General features: G+C 46.3%; 2 protein-coding genes across 2 annotated transcripts; one reads left to right on the top strand and one right to left on the bottom strand.

Annotated features, from left to right (window-relative positions):
* Positions 1 to 431: 431 nt before the first annotated feature.
* On the top strand, positions 432 to 6,615 carry LOC109758931 (nuclear transport factor 2). Its single transcript, XM_020317791.3, has 9 exons — positions 432 to 719; positions 814 to 954; positions 1,063 to 1,411; positions 1,501 to 1,736; positions 2,254 to 2,416; positions 2,500 to 2,621; positions 2,714 to 2,779; positions 4,519 to 4,585; positions 6,133 to 6,615. Exons 1-9 carry the CDS (start codon positions 648 to 650, stop codon positions 6,375 to 6,377), a joined length of 1,461 nt encoding a protein of 486 aa, XP_020173380.1. The 5' UTR covers positions 432 to 647; the 3' UTR covers positions 6,378 to 6,615.
* An 890-nt stretch (positions 6,616 to 7,505) lies between these two features.
* On the bottom strand, positions 7,506 to 10,330 carry LOC109758932 (chloroplast envelope quinone oxidoreductase homolog). The gene is made up of 4 exons (XM_020317792.3): positions 10,096 to 10,330; positions 9,041 to 9,182; positions 8,594 to 8,685; positions 7,506 to 8,444 (listed from the first exon to the last, which is right to left on the bottom strand). Exons 1-4 carry the CDS (start codon positions 10,174 to 10,176, stop codon positions 7,752 to 7,754), a joined length of 1,008 nt encoding a protein of 335 aa, XP_020173381.1. The 5' UTR covers positions 10,177 to 10,330; the 3' UTR covers positions 7,506 to 7,751.
* Between the last annotated feature and the right edge of the window lie 4,149 nt (positions 10,331 to 14,479).

The following is a 14,479-nucleotide window of genomic DNA, read 5'->3' as shown; positions in this document are numbered from 1 at the left end:
CAGGCGAAAAACTTAGGACCTCACATTTTACAATTTTCTTTGACAGTGGACCTCACATTTTATACATGTTTTCATACATATATACTAATAATTTTCAAAAACTACCAAACGAATCACAACAGAGCGACACAAGTACACAATGTAGGACTGGGCCACTGGGGAGGCTCCACCTTTTCGTGGAGTTGGGGCTGGTCAAAGTCTAATTCAAATCCCAGTCTGACACGTTACACCGGTGTGGCGTGCGTCAGATCAGATCACCATCGCATCGCGGCAACCGAAAGCACATCCGCGTCCAGCCGTAGCGGCCGGCTGGAGCAGATCACGGATCAGTGTCACTGGCCGAAACCCCAAATGGGCAAAAACCACTGGGGAGAACACACGCACTCCCGCTCCGTCCCATCGCGGCCGTCGAATCTCCCACGCAACGGCCGTGGGCTCGCCCCCGCGCCTGCAGCCCTGGCCTCACCCCACTCGACCCTCCACCACTCTCCCTCCCATTCCCGTATAACCCCCGCAGCCGCCGCCGCCCCTCCCCCTCTCTTCCTCCCTTGGCCAAATTTTGCGGGAAACGCGACGCCACCCGGAGAAACCCTCCTCCCGCACCTCGCCTCCCCCCTGCCAAAACCCTCGCCCCTCCTCCTCCTACGATGGCCGCGCCGACGCCTCCGCCCGCCGCCGCCCCCGCCGCGGCGCCAGGACCGACGCCGCCGGCGCAAGTGGTAAGCTCGCGACTCTCCCTGCCTCCCGATCCGTCCGTTGCCGAGCCGACTCGATCCGCCCTGACCCGATTCGTGTGCGGTCTTCGTCTTCCAGGTCGGCAACGCCTTCGTGCAGCAGTACTACAACATCCTCCACCAGTCCCCGGAGCTCGTCTTCCGCTTCTACCAGGAGGCCAGCCGCATCGGCCGCCCCGCCACCACCGGCGCCGACATGGACACCGTCACCACCATGGAGGTACCGCTCACTCCCCGTCCGTTGTTTCCTCGGTTCAGATCTGGGCATCTGGGGGCCTTAGAATGTTGGGAGACTTTCTCAGGGGTTCTGAATGGTTTCTTCTTGCAGGCGATTAACGAGAAGATCATGTCCATGGACATCGCGCGGGCGGAGATCAGGGGGGTGGACGCGCAGGAGTCGCTATGTGGCGGTGTGACCGTGCTCGTCACGGGCCACCTCACAGGGAAGGACGACGTCTGCCGCGAGTTCGCGCAGTCCTTCTTCCTCGCGCCGCAGGAGAAGGGTTACTTCGTGCTCAACGACATACTACGTTATGTCGGGCAGGGTGAGGCCGACCCGTCATTGCCGCCACCTCAGCAGCAGCAGCCGGCACCGGAGTTGGATGCAGTGGTTGCCCCTGCTGCCGCCCTGGCAAATGGTACTGTTGCCCCCGTGGAGAGTGTGCCTCGCGAGCAGGGTGCGTTGTGTGTAACATCTTGATCTATATTTTTATTTACTTGTGAACCACGTGATCCTTTGTTAAATTGCACATTGTCCTGTTTGTAGAGGCTTCGCCGCAGCCAGAGCCGGATCTCTCTGAGTCTGTTCCTCATACCAACGAGGAGGAGGATCCCAAGGAGGAGGTTTACAACCCACCGAATGACACGGAGGTGCCTGTTGTGGAGGAAACACCGGTTCCTGAGGTCATAGATGAAGTGCCAAATAATGTAGCAGCCTCCATACCGGTTTCGGCTCCCCCTGTACCACATGAGGAGGCCCCTAAGAAGTCGTACGCTTCAATTGTAGGTTTTGGATAACTGTTATTTTTCATCTAGATCATCTATTTCTGATATTTAAATTGTGTATATTACTATATTTCTTAGTCTCTTAAATCTGAGCATAAGTGAAAAGATATAACTGTCAGTTCTTTACAGGTTCTGCATATATTGAAATCTTGTGTAAAGATGTTTAATCAGTAGTTAAATTTTTATGGGGTTTTAATGCTTTATTAAAATCTGGAGAGTAAATGTTTACATGAAGCTTCTATGGTCTCACTTTTAAGGTTATTGTTGTTGCTTAACTGATTCTGGAATGAAAATACTACAGAGCAGCACAATAAATATTAGTGAGCTTTCTTACTTTTATCTTTTGCCGGGGAACATGAATGGAAATACATATTATGTACATCACTGTTGTCTATCTAGTGCCTTTGGTTGATGAATTGTTTGAAGCTTGTTGATGTTGCGGATGATATGTACGTTGGCTTATGAATTCACCTTTTGAGATTCTCATTACCTTTGCATTATTGTTTTGCTCCAGGTCAAAGTCATGAAAGCAGTTCTGCCACCAAATTCCGCAGTTCCTTACAGGCCTGCACCACCAAAACCGGAGAAGCAAGCTCCTGCTCCTGCCCCATCTGTCGCTGTTGATGCTCCAACTTTCAGTCCTAATCCTGAGAGCAGCAACATTCAAGACCCAGAAGGTATTATCTAAATCCAATATTGCATTGAAAACCTTCTTAGTACACTAACATCTGACAGAAATACTGGACAATATTTGTTGAAGTTGATGCGCTTGCGGTGTATGTAAAAAATCTGCCCTTACATGCCACACCTAGCCAATTAGAAGAGGAGTTCAAAAGATTTGGTACTATTAAACACGATGGTATCCAAGTTAGAAGCCACAAGGTACGTTTTCTTCTCTCAACATGATGATGAGTTTTTTTTTTCAGTAAAATAACTTGTAATATCTTCTCTTGTATTATCAATTGAAAACACAGATTCAAGGGTTCTGCTATGGCTTCATAGAGTTTGAGGATGCCAGCTCAGTTCAAAGTGCACTAGCGGTAATTTCAGTCTACCTATTAAATCATCAGCTTGCTCTCTGTTACTGAAGGATGCTTTCCAATTTTTATTCTAGTTACATAATCTGTGTGTAGTTAATGGGAATGCCTGTAGTGAGTTTGTTTTGGATGATGTAGATGTTTGTTTAACTATACAAGCATGAGCATAGCATTCTTTTACTTATTTTTTCCTTCTACATGCCTGTTGCCTTGAAACTCTGTTTTTTAAACTTCGTCTTACCTAAACTACTAAAAACAAAGCAAGTTCATTGTGTTTATGTACTTGATTGGTGCTGCCTTCGATTTCTGGTCCAAATGATCATGGGAAATGGAGAGCAGCAGGAAGTATATTAGATTGGTGTTGCCTTTCATTTCCCACCAGGGAAGGATGGATGTATGGAGTTATTGACTAGTAGTGGATAAAGTTTGTATCACCTACTCGTAATATAGACATGCTAGCAGGAATGATGGATGTATACATAGTTAAAAAAGTAGTGCTACAACTTAGTTAGAGAATGCGTGAGTTGGAGATTTTCAAACCCTGTTCTCAATCCCCTAACACATGCATGAGTTGTTCGCTATCTGACTATCTGTAGAGAATGTTATTCCATGCTCTTTGGTGTTCAATTTACAAGGTTCTTGAGGAATTTATCTTGTTTTCTTTTGTTCGATAATTATTTCTAGTCATATGCTACTATGTGACTGACATTTAATTGTTGCTTCCACTTGTTCTTTGGTGTTCAATTTACAAGGTTCTTGAGGAATGTATCTTGTTTTCTTTTGTTCGATAATTATTTCTAGTCATATGCTACTATGTGACTGACATTTAATTGTTGCTTCCACTTGTTCTCGCACTCTTAATCCTAGATCTTGTTTGGTTCGTAGTTTTGATGACTTGAGTCTGTTACATATGTTTGTTCAGTTGGGCTATAAACGAATACCATGTAATCGGATAACACCTCTATTTATGTGTGATTACACCCACCTCATTCTGAAACAGAAAATGCTGCATTGCTCGTCTCTCTTCCTGCACCCGAATCCCCTTTCCCCTCCATCACATATCCCACTCACCGCATCCCCTACACCTGGATCTCTTCCTCTGTCCTCTTTTCCGCCAAGCAGCAGCGACATCGTCGCTCCATATGAGAAGCACCACCATGGAAAGAGCAGTGTCGACCTCTGATATTCGTTACTGCATGAACTTGAATGGCTACGAACGAACTGTGTTGTGCCGTGGTGGTGGGAGGAAGCCATGGAGCTGGCATTGCTGTAGATGCGGTGGATCAGCCGAGGGTGCAGGTCTTGGGTTGCTTCGATTCCGTTCTTCTGTGCTGCTGGCTTGGTCAATTTGTTGTTATTTGTGAGATTGATGCTGGATCAATCGGATTTCTTTTATTGATTGGGTTGGTTAAATCAATGTGAGATCTATTTTTTTTATTTTCTTTTGGTCTATCTTACCCAACAGAGCATACCAGAGACAAGATAAGAATTGATTATGTTACAGTCCGTGGCTGAAGCCAAACAAGTTTCCTATTTTGGTCATGCCGTTTACATTGCCGGAGTAATCCGATTCCAATTAAGTTTACAGTGCTTATTTTGGACCACACATGTTCCTGGATTGTTAGTTATGCTTCTGATTTTATTTTCTTCTCTTAATGAATCAACTTCCATGACTGCCCATATCAATTTCATAAGCTCCATACTTGCATTTTTATTTTATCTGATTAACTCTTATTCTGAAGGCTTCTCCTGTGACGATTGATGACCGACCATGCCACGTCGAAGAAAAAAGAACTCCTGGTTCACGTGGTATGTTTCTGAAAGTTCAACTTAACCCTGAATGTAAAAAATGTAAGAATGTACAAGGTTTTGGTCTTTTGGGAGAAATTCCATATATATATATATATATAGTGTTTCTTATTTAATGATAATAATGACAATGGATGCATAACATATCCGTTGTGATGTAGTTATGCTTGAAGTTTCAATGTTTGACATGTATATATATATATATATCTATATATTTGGCTCACATGTATTGTTGTTGGCACTTTCATTTGTTCCAGTTTAAGTTAAATATTATTCCAGCCTATATATATATATATATATAATATATTTATTTATATACGGTGACGCTAAACTGAGCGAGAGCGCAAAGTTCTTACTCTGTGCGCCGGTCGCTAACCACCCGCGTACCACGCCACTAAGTCAGTGCAGTCCCACCCCGCTAATTGTGTGAGGGTAAAAGCAAGTAGTAAATATAGTAATGAATTTAATTTTGATTACCACTCCACACACCCACATTCGTCTCGCTAATCTTACGAGGGTAAAAAGAATTGGAATGTGACTCGTATTGCTTGGGATGGTAATACCATATGCAAGAAAAAGTAACGGATTTAAATTGGTTATGACTCGTCATGCACGACACCCCGCTCCGTGGATGAGTCGTTCTTCTAACCCGGTAAAGTAGCAAGGAAATATAGTAATAGAATTTAATCTATTACTACGTGCCATGCACCATTCTCCGTGAGGCAAACCAACCAATCTTCTAACCTGGTAAAAGAACTGGAAATAGTAATGGAATTACTATATTATATTTTACTTTACATTGCAGTAACAGAATATACTTTATTACTATATTTTACACCAATTTTACTACGAGGCAGATAATTATGTGGAGACAAGGAAGAATAGGTGCAACAGTAACATATTTTCTTCCGTTACTACTTTTCCCATGGCTCATTACTATGTACCACATGGACTAATTATGTGGTCGTGGCGAGGCGGGGAATAGATGCGTCCAGTGGTAATGAAATCAATTCAGTTACTATAGTGTCCATCGATTTTACCACCATGCGGGGGGAAAATTGCTGATTTTTTCGAACGACCAGTGCGACACATGCGTAGCCGGTCTGGTGTCCAGCCGGAGCGTAGAATTAGCGCTTTGCGCTCCTGCTCACATTAGCGAGCCTATATATATATAGGCTCGCTAATATATATATATTTGGCTCACATGTATTATTATTAGCACTTTCATTTGTTCCAGTTTAAATTAAATATTATTCCAGCCCACTGCTTGCCACTTTGCATTTTGGTATTCTGCGTATTTTTGTGTGTATTGTGAACAAATTACAATTTCTGAGATGAAGATGAAGCACACATATCTAATTGCTGAATTATTTTGATGCACATGTGGCTAAAACCTAAACTGAAGCACCCACCCTTGCTTGTACATAATCTATTTTTATTTGAAATATGACAAATTACATTTTCTGTATTGCTTGAAAAACTAATGACGGGTGTCTGCCATTTTTCTTCAGTTGATTGATACATGTGCTATTTTCTTCTGGCTTCAGGTAGTAGCAGGGGAAGGTTTCCACCGGGTAGAGGTGGTAATTTCCGAGGTGAAGGCATGAGAGGCCGTGGTAGTTACACTGGAGGGAGAGGCTATGCAAGGGGCGAGTACAACAACTATCGATCTGATTTTGGAGGCAGAGGCGGTGGTAGAGGCGGCTCAGGTCGTGGAGGTGATGTTGGCTACCAGCGGGTTGATCACTCTGGCACCGGCGGGCGTGGTGGTGCCCGGGCAGCTGCAAAGTGAGTTTGGTAGCTATGCGTTGGTAGAAGTTTGCTATTTCATTGTCGTTGAACGTACTAAGATTCACAAAAATGGTGTGTCGTGAGCTGGGTTCATGTGCGGTCGTTGTCAGCGTATTCAGGTCATAAATTGATGCTCTCCTTGTTTTGTGGCAAGGAAAGCAATGGTGATATTGGTTACTAATTGTAGAATATTACAATCTATTCAGATGCAGTCCTAGTAAGTTTTGGCATTCTTTTGAGCTGATGCGTTGTTGGATTTTCTTTACATATTATGTTACAATTCGAACATCAGTTTTTTTTAGCATGGCAAATCGAACACCTGAGATGGCAAATTATGTTGTTTTGTGGATGGCAATTTTGTAAAGCAAGCATGGGCAATGCTTGCTTAAAACATTGCTTGCTTTGAAAATTTGTCATCGCACAACATAACTTGATAAAAAAGTTTGATTTGCCACTATCTAATATCTGATGTCATATTTTTAGCCTTTTTGATTATTTAAACTAGGTCACCTGATTCGCACAAGACGGAGCACAAGTAGTTTACGCCGTATCGTCACGAGCTTGATTTGCTGTGCAAGTCAACTTCAGTTTTTATTAACTGGTGTGGGTAATTGTTTAGAGTTGCTTGTCTCTTCGGAGATTTGGATGGAGCGGAACGCTTGGGTTTTCCGTAATACCGTGGTCCTGGTAGGAGTGTTAGTCGTCAAGATTAAAGATGAATGCTCGCTTTGAAGCCTTGCGGGCGCAAAGCATTTGTGTAATATTATGCTGCGAGAGTAGTGGCCTGTAATCAGGCCTTTGGCCATCAACTCTAAACTCCTCTCTTATTCAATAAAAATGGCAAATCTTTTGCCTCGTTTCAAAAAAAATTAGTGCACCAAACCCCTTTTTCTGGAACGACTAAATGGCATCACAGTCCCTGTGCTTTGGAATTGAACTTCCTAATTTGGTCTGCTATATTCAAGAGACGTCCTACGCCCCTACTGTTCTGCTTTGGGCTCTCAGTATACGATTTGTTCTTCTGCAGAGGTCAACGGTTCTTTGTTTGGATCGAGAAAAAACTGAAGGTGATACTGAATTCTGGCCAACAGATGACCACTGCAGCACTTTGTGGTGGTTGCACAAAGCATCAGCAAAGAGCGAACTGTATTTTTGACAGCACAATGCTATTGTTTACGATAGCCATATACAGTTTGTTGCAACTCATATCTCTCAATACCCTTTTAACAAGATAATATAATAAGCTGAATAAACGAACATCACCCCAATAAACAAACGCACAAGTGACTAGTCTGTATGATTACATCCTAATAAGTATTCACGTCCACTGTCTGTATGCAAGTCCTTTTGTAATACTAGCAAGCGTCGACGACGATCAGCTCTCTATCTCAACGGCAATCTTACCAGTGGCATGGCCATCGATACTGCTCTGCCACGCCTTGCCTGCGTCGCTCAACGGGAACTTCGAGTCGATCACCGTCTTCAGCTTGCCTTCCTTGAGCAACCCAACCAAGAACTCCAGGTCCGCCTTGTTGGGCGACAGGAGCAGGGGCACCAGGCGCTTCTTGGAAAATGTCACCCTGTGCAGCGCAGATGTGAGGATGGCCGAGAAGTTGGGGGTGATGTCGATCACTCTCCCGGCATCACTGAGCAATGGCTGGAAAGACGACCAGCTGACACCGATGGTGCAGTGAACCACGCCGTCGTACTTCCTGCCGGAGGGGCTCTGCAGGCTCGCCCCCTCTGGGGTCCTGTAGTCCATCACCTCGTCTGCGCCCAAGCTCTTCACAAGATCCATGTTGCGTGCGCCGCAGGTGGCGGTAACATGAAGGTTCGCTAGCTTTGCAAGCTGCACCGCGTACAGGCCTACGCCGCCAGAGGCAGCGGTGACCAACACGTTTAATGGCTTGCTGGTGCCGTCAAACTTGGCACCAATGGACCTCAGTGCCTGGAGCGCAGTGCCTGCAGCAATAGGAAGCCCAGCACCCTCAGCTGCAGAAACCTCAGCTGGCCTTTTGACGGTCAGGTTTGCGGATGCTACAGCATACTCTGCCAGTCCACCTCCGTTCTGTAACAGCAAAAGACATTATCACATTAACGAGTTTACAGCAATATTGTTTTTCTTTAAAAGAAGCGAATTTGTTCTGAAATCATCTTCTTTCTAAGTATGAAGATGACAAACATGGAAATGTGTTGTCATGAGTGAACTTCACTCACAAAAGAGTTCAGCATGGCGACGACTTGATCACCCGCTGTGAGACCTTTCACTCCGGGACCAACATCAACAACTACTCCTGCAACATCAGTCACTGCAAGAAAAGGAGCAGTAGAGAAGAGATGCATCTATCAGCAAGTTCATCTATCAGCAAGTTGTTTCATGCACACACACACACACACAAACACACACACACACACAAACACACACACACACACACACACATATGCTATCTTTATCATAAGCTGATTATCAGATAAGAGACATCCTGGATAGTTGTTAAAGGTGAAGAACAAAATAACATAGCAAGACTGACATGATGAAATAACGTTCTCATAACTACGCTTGGTGCTATTTTGTTCTCTACATAGGAAACCTCCAAACAGAATCCATGGTTGATAGAAAATGGCTAGCATCCACGCAGTGGCACTATGAATGAGGATAGTTACCTGGGATAAAAGGCAGTCTACGAGGCAGCAGAGGCCGCATGTCCCCCTTCTGTATCTTCCAGTCAACTGGGTTGATGGTTGCAGCTTGCAGTTTCAGCAGGACCTCATTCTTCTTTGCTGAAGGGACGGGGACTTCTACATGCTGCATTAGAGAGATTTCAGAATCACAGGTTTATAGGTTCTACTGGTTCATCTTCATGGAAGAAGGAAATATTATGTTTACTGTTCTCCTTTCTTTTAAAAAACAAACTACTTTGATTTGTTTGTTAATTAATTAAGCGGTATAAGCATCAAGCTGTCCGGCAAACCTCTCTAGGCTAAAATAGGGTTCTTGTGAAAAGAATCCCCCGTCGACCGATTGACTCACAATGAGAGCTCACACAACTGACTTGGTCATCTCAATCTTATTAAAATTTACAATAAGTTGTCTCTGGTGCTTTTCCAATCATCTAACACCAGACATGTGCAACTTTTAAATAATAAATTTCCGACTGACTCGTCATCGGAATATGTTTGGGATCCAGGGGTGCTGACTCATGGGTCACAATACAAAAACTATTGTGCAGTGCTTTTCCGAGCATCCAACAGCAGGTATGCGCGACCTATTTAACTAATTCCACTGTAACACATCTTAACCACTCCTAAAGCCAAGTAGACACGAGAAAGAGAGAATATATCTAGCTAGTGCAACACACGACCACCATAGAAACCACTAAATTACTCAATAGATCATACAACCACCGAGTGCCCATCACAAATTATACAGCAAAAGCCGCTAGAGCAAAGTTTTATTACTTGAGTAAGCTACAGCTAGCTACTTGGCTATTTGTCTTGCCATAAAAAACAATTCAAAAGAAAGGATTCAAGTGAACTGACTGCGATCTCCACCAAGGGGTTCCTAACATATACTCTAATACTTAGTACTAAGTGTAGTCAATTAGCCAGTGAATCGCCCAAATCATCCTTGGCACCAAGGATACCAATCTCGCGCGCCGACCAGAACACAAAGCAAACTAACAAGCTTCGACCCGCTATCCCGAACAGTAACTGTTTACCTTGAGGCCGACGGCGCCTCCGCCGCAGGCGTCGTACTGCACGGCCCGCATCGTCGCCGGCGTCGTCGCTGGGGTGGCCATGGGACGGGGGAAAGAAGAGAGCGCACGGAGGGGAAGAAGCCTCGTGAGTATCGTGGGGGCGGCTGTTTGCGTGTGCTTAGCGGATGCGTGGCCGGAGATGCTCAGGGGTTGGGTTGGTTGGCTCTCTGGTTCTTGGGGTACACGTCCTCTGTCTCTCTGGGCTGAGATCTATATACGCACGCCCACGCGAGGAATCCTGGGTTTTGACGCGTGGGCCCACCCCGTCGGCGAGTCTGGGCCGTAATATCGAGTTGGTTCTAGAAGGCCCGCTGATGTGTGTGCGGCCGGGCGCGGGACACACGCGGCGCTCGTGACTGGGCTGACACGATTCATAGCGCCGTGGCCGATGATGTTGGCTCGTTTGGTCCCGAACGCAGCAGTGTGTGAAAAGCGGGCGTAGCGTTCCCGCGCCCGGCCCCGTGACGCCACCGCCGACGATGGTCGCCTCGCCTGTGCGAAGGCTGCATGCGTCGTTGTCTGGTGCCAGGCTGCGCACCTCGACGGCGTGGGAACGCGGTCTTTGCGTGCTTGATCGTGTGTATCTGTCGGCAAATTCGAAACGGGCCTCCAGCCCAGGTACTGCCGCTATCTGCACCAGCCAACCTTGCACATCAGAATTCTGTATTTTGCTGTGTATTAGCACAACGCTTCGCTTCATAATCAGAATTGGCTAACTGGCAGGTAGAGGCGCGGCGTAGGGCCGGTGTATTTTAAAATGAGAGAAGATGTAGCGGTTGGTCTAGGGGCGAGCTGTTTACGTACAAGTCCATTTGTGGTCCCTTCTGTTCAGATCATCAGTTGACCTCTGGTACAAAGGATGGGGATTACTCGCGTTGCTCATATGAGTAGCAGTTTCAAGACAGTAAAATTCAATAAATTTACCTCTACTGATATAGTTCAAATCCTATTTATTCCTCGAGAATCATCATTCTGAATTAATTTAGATTTCCAAGACTGTCTTATTGTGTCTAGATCTGTGGCTATAGCATGATTGAGTTTTCTTTCTTTTCTTTTTTCAGCTATTCGTGAGGACCTTTTTGCTTTGATGTTTTAAATCTCACAAATTTTATTTATATTTCCTTTTATGGCCTAAAGGGCATCGGCTACTTTTATGAAAATCGTTGTTTTATATCTATTTACAGGAAAAGGAAAAGAAATCAATTTTAATCTGTATACTTTCGAAATGATAAAAAGGAGTAGGAAACAAATCTGAATATTGTTGTTTCTTCATAATACAACATCATGCTCATTTTCGGTTTTCTGCTGACTACATCGACAATGCTATCTGACTTTCACGATCGGCCCTTGTGTCGTCCATCAGGCGACTCGGGGGCGATTAGGGATCCACCGCGCCGCCTCCCCTTCCTTCCTCGCCGCCACCGGAGACGACCGCCGGGAAAGCCCGCGCGGGCGCCGGGGAAAGTGGTGGCAGGGATCTTGGCACTCCGATCGATCTCGCGGACCGGAGACTCGATCGGAGGCCTGCGGTTCCCGGGGCGCCTGCCCGGCAGGCGAGGCCGCGGATACGATGGACGTGGATGGAATCAGTGGAACAACGGTGGAGGGCGCGTCTTCGTCGGAAACCAATGGCAGCGAAACTTTAACCCACCACCCGACGAGTTCGTCGAAGGCGCCACGGGACCGCACTACCGCCAAAGAGGTGGTCGGGGTGGGGGTGCTGGGTTCGGTCGTAACCCACCTCCGCGCCGCCCCTATGTGCCCAAAACGGATCCTAAGCTGACACTCCCGCCAGCGGGGACTGGCAGCGGGGCGGCCAAAGCGGCGGACGTCGCCGCTTCTTCCTCTGTAACACTGCCTGAGGCGGCGGCAGTTAAGGCATTGGCATCGGTGTCTGTTCCCACATCCACACCTACAGATGACAGATATGCTCAAAGTGACAAAGGTAGCGATAAAGCAGAGATGGTGCGTGCTAATAAGGCGGCGCGTAAGAAGGAAAAGATGAGCTGTTATTAATGTGGTGAGCCAGGTCACTTTGTGATTGATTGCATGACGGTCTTGTGTGACATTTGCCTCAAACCTGGGCACTCATCGGATAATTGTGCTTTGCTTTCGGCTCCTAAGCCTGTGGTGACTATATATGGTGTTTGCAACAATAAGCTTAGGTTCTTTGAAACTCCACGCATGGTCTCAGTGACCGCTCGCCGGGAGTGCTCGAAGTTCGGTCTAGTCAAGGTGACTAAGGGGACACTGACAGATGAACAGGTGTCTCGGGAGCTCAGACAGCTGGTTTCGGAGTCCTTCCATTAGGCTCTTGTTCTGGTGGATGATTAGGTATACAGAGTTGAGTTCCCCAGGAGGGAGGACTTGGATCGTCTGTTGAAGTTTGGGTTCAGCAAGGTGACTGGGAGCAAGTGTGTTCTGGAGTTCGATAAATGCAAAAAACCAGAGCCGACGGGATCACCATTGGAGCAGATCTGGGTCAGACTGCCAGGCATAACAGAGGAACTGCTGAATGACTTCATTATTGTTTGGAGTCTCGGGTCTTTGCTTGGTAAAACTGAGAAGGTTGATATGCCTTTTACCCGTATGCATGGCACTGCGAGGATGCTAGTTAGTGTTATTGATTCGGAGTATGTTCCGGATTCTGTTCCGTGGGTGTATGATGGAGTGGCGTATGATATCCAGGTTGTGGTTGAGGAGGGCCATGCGACAGATAATGTCTCTACAAGTAAAGATGTGGACATGACCGACGGTGGTGATGACAACGGTAACAAAGAGGTGGAGGGGAAGTCTGGTGATTTTGGTGGACAGAATCTACCGGCGACAAAGCCCGCTTAGTCGGCGCAGCCGAGGACTGATAAGGGGTCGGCCCCTTCTTCCACTCCCACAACTTCTCTGTGTTTTGGATCGTTTCAGGCGATGTCAGCACCGAGTCGCTTATGGTGACCGAGTGGAGATGGAAGTGGAGAATGACATCATAGCCACAGACTCGGTGGTTGAGTAGCAGGTGCATGCGGAAGTGATTCACATTGGGCAGGAGACCCAAGGGACTACTCCGTCTTCCCCGTTATCTTTGCCGCACACTTCTGCTGAGAGGGGGGATGGGCAGTCTTTTGAGGTTGCTCCACCGCTTGTGGAGGAGGTGGCTTACACGGCCGGTCGGTCGGATGTGCCATCCCCTACCCTGAGATCTTCATCATCACGACAGACTGGCACGCCACAGGAGGTGGCGTCCCGGGTTTGGAGCGGGGGACCGCCTGTCTGACTTCAGCGCATCGACCGGCAGGGTGGACGATGCACCAGAGGAGTCTACGACGACGCTATCTCCCACGGTTGCTGTCGCTGGGCACATGGTAGGCGGCCAAAGCTTGGACGGAGTGACTATGGAGGAGGTGATAGCTTTTGGTGGGATCCCGGATCCTGCGTCCGGGGGCAGGCGCTTTAGTCACCAGATTCAGTCTTAGCCTGATGCCGATGACATACAGATCGGGCGAGCGATGAGGGCCGCCAAGCTTCGAGATATTGAAGCAAATACACGTATGTCGGTAAATACTAGTTGTTCCATTCTTCACTTTTCTGAACATGAGATTTTAGATAAAACCCACAACCAAGGGATATCTCTTGGTAGCAATGACAAAGAAACAACCAAATCCATTAATGATTTGTTAGACTTAGAAGCGGACAAAGCCATAGAGTTAATTCAAAATATGGCAGTAGTCAAACCTTTGAATAATTCAGACATTAATAAGTTTGGGGTTACCGCTTTACAGTCACTATGTGAGGATTTGATTCCCACAGAGGGAGTAGAAACCAAGGATGAGGATGTGGTTTCAGAGGGGTATATCGCCCCTCTGCAAACAGGTGTCAGTTCTACCATTTCCACTGATCATGACGACGCAGAGGTGGTGAAGGATAAACCAAAAAAAACCTGGAAGAGGAAGGTTTATCCTATATCGGCAGTGCATAGAAGTGCTAGAGTTAAACAAAAGAAAATAATTCCACGATGATCTATGAAAGGGATTCTTTGGAATAGCAGAGGTCTACCGGACTTGGCTAAAAGAAGATTCCTTAGAGAAATGATACGTCTCCAACGTATCTATAATTTTTGATTGTTCCATGCTGTTATATTATCATTCTTGGATGTTTTACAATCATTTTATAGCAACTTTATATCATTTTTTGGGACTAACCTATTGACATAGTGCCCAGTGCCACTTGCTATTTTTTGCTTGTTTTTTTTACTTCGCAGAATATCCCTATCAAACGGAGTCCAAACACAGCGAAACTTTTTGGAGATTTTTTGGGTCCAGAAGACAACTTGGGAGCCAAGGAAGCACCTGGG

This window comes from Aegilops tauschii, chromosome 2, assembly GCF_002575655.3.
Source record: "Aegilops tauschii subsp. strangulata cultivar AL8/78 chromosome 2, Aet v6.0, whole genome shotgun sequence".
NCBI lineage: Eukaryota > Viridiplantae > Streptophyta > Magnoliopsida > Poales > Poaceae > Aegilops > Aegilops tauschii.
Note: the sequence above shows the minus strand (reverse complement) of the source record. Positions and strands in the feature narration are given on the sequence as shown.

Excerpts from the sequence above, each read along its gene's own strand:
- LOC109758931 (XM_020317791.3), top strand. The coding sequence starts at position 648 with ATGGCCGCGCCGACGCCTCCGCCCGCCGCCGCCCCCGCCGCGGCGCCA. Across the intron at positions 720-813 it reads CGACGCCGCCGGCGCAAGTG|GTCGGCAACGCCTTCGTGCA; the intron begins GTAAGCTCGCGA and ends TTCGTCTTCCAG. Across the intron at positions 1,412-1,500 it reads GAGTGTGCCTCGCGAGCAGG|AGGCTTCGCCGCAGCCAGAG; the intron begins GTGCGTTGTGTG and ends TCCTGTTTGTAG.
- LOC109758932 (XM_020317792.3), bottom strand. The coding sequence starts at position 10,176 with ATGGCCACCCCAGCGACGACGCCGGCGACGATGCGGGCCGTGCAGTAC. Across the intron at positions 8,686-9,040 it reads TAGACTGCCTTTTATCCCAG|TGACTGATGTTGCAGGAGTA; the intron begins GTAACTATCCTC and ends CTTTTCTTGCAG. Across the intron at positions 8,445-8,593 it reads TCGCCATGCTGAACTCTTTT|AACGGAGGTGGACTGGCAGA; the intron begins GTGAGTGAAGTT and ends TTGCTGTTACAG.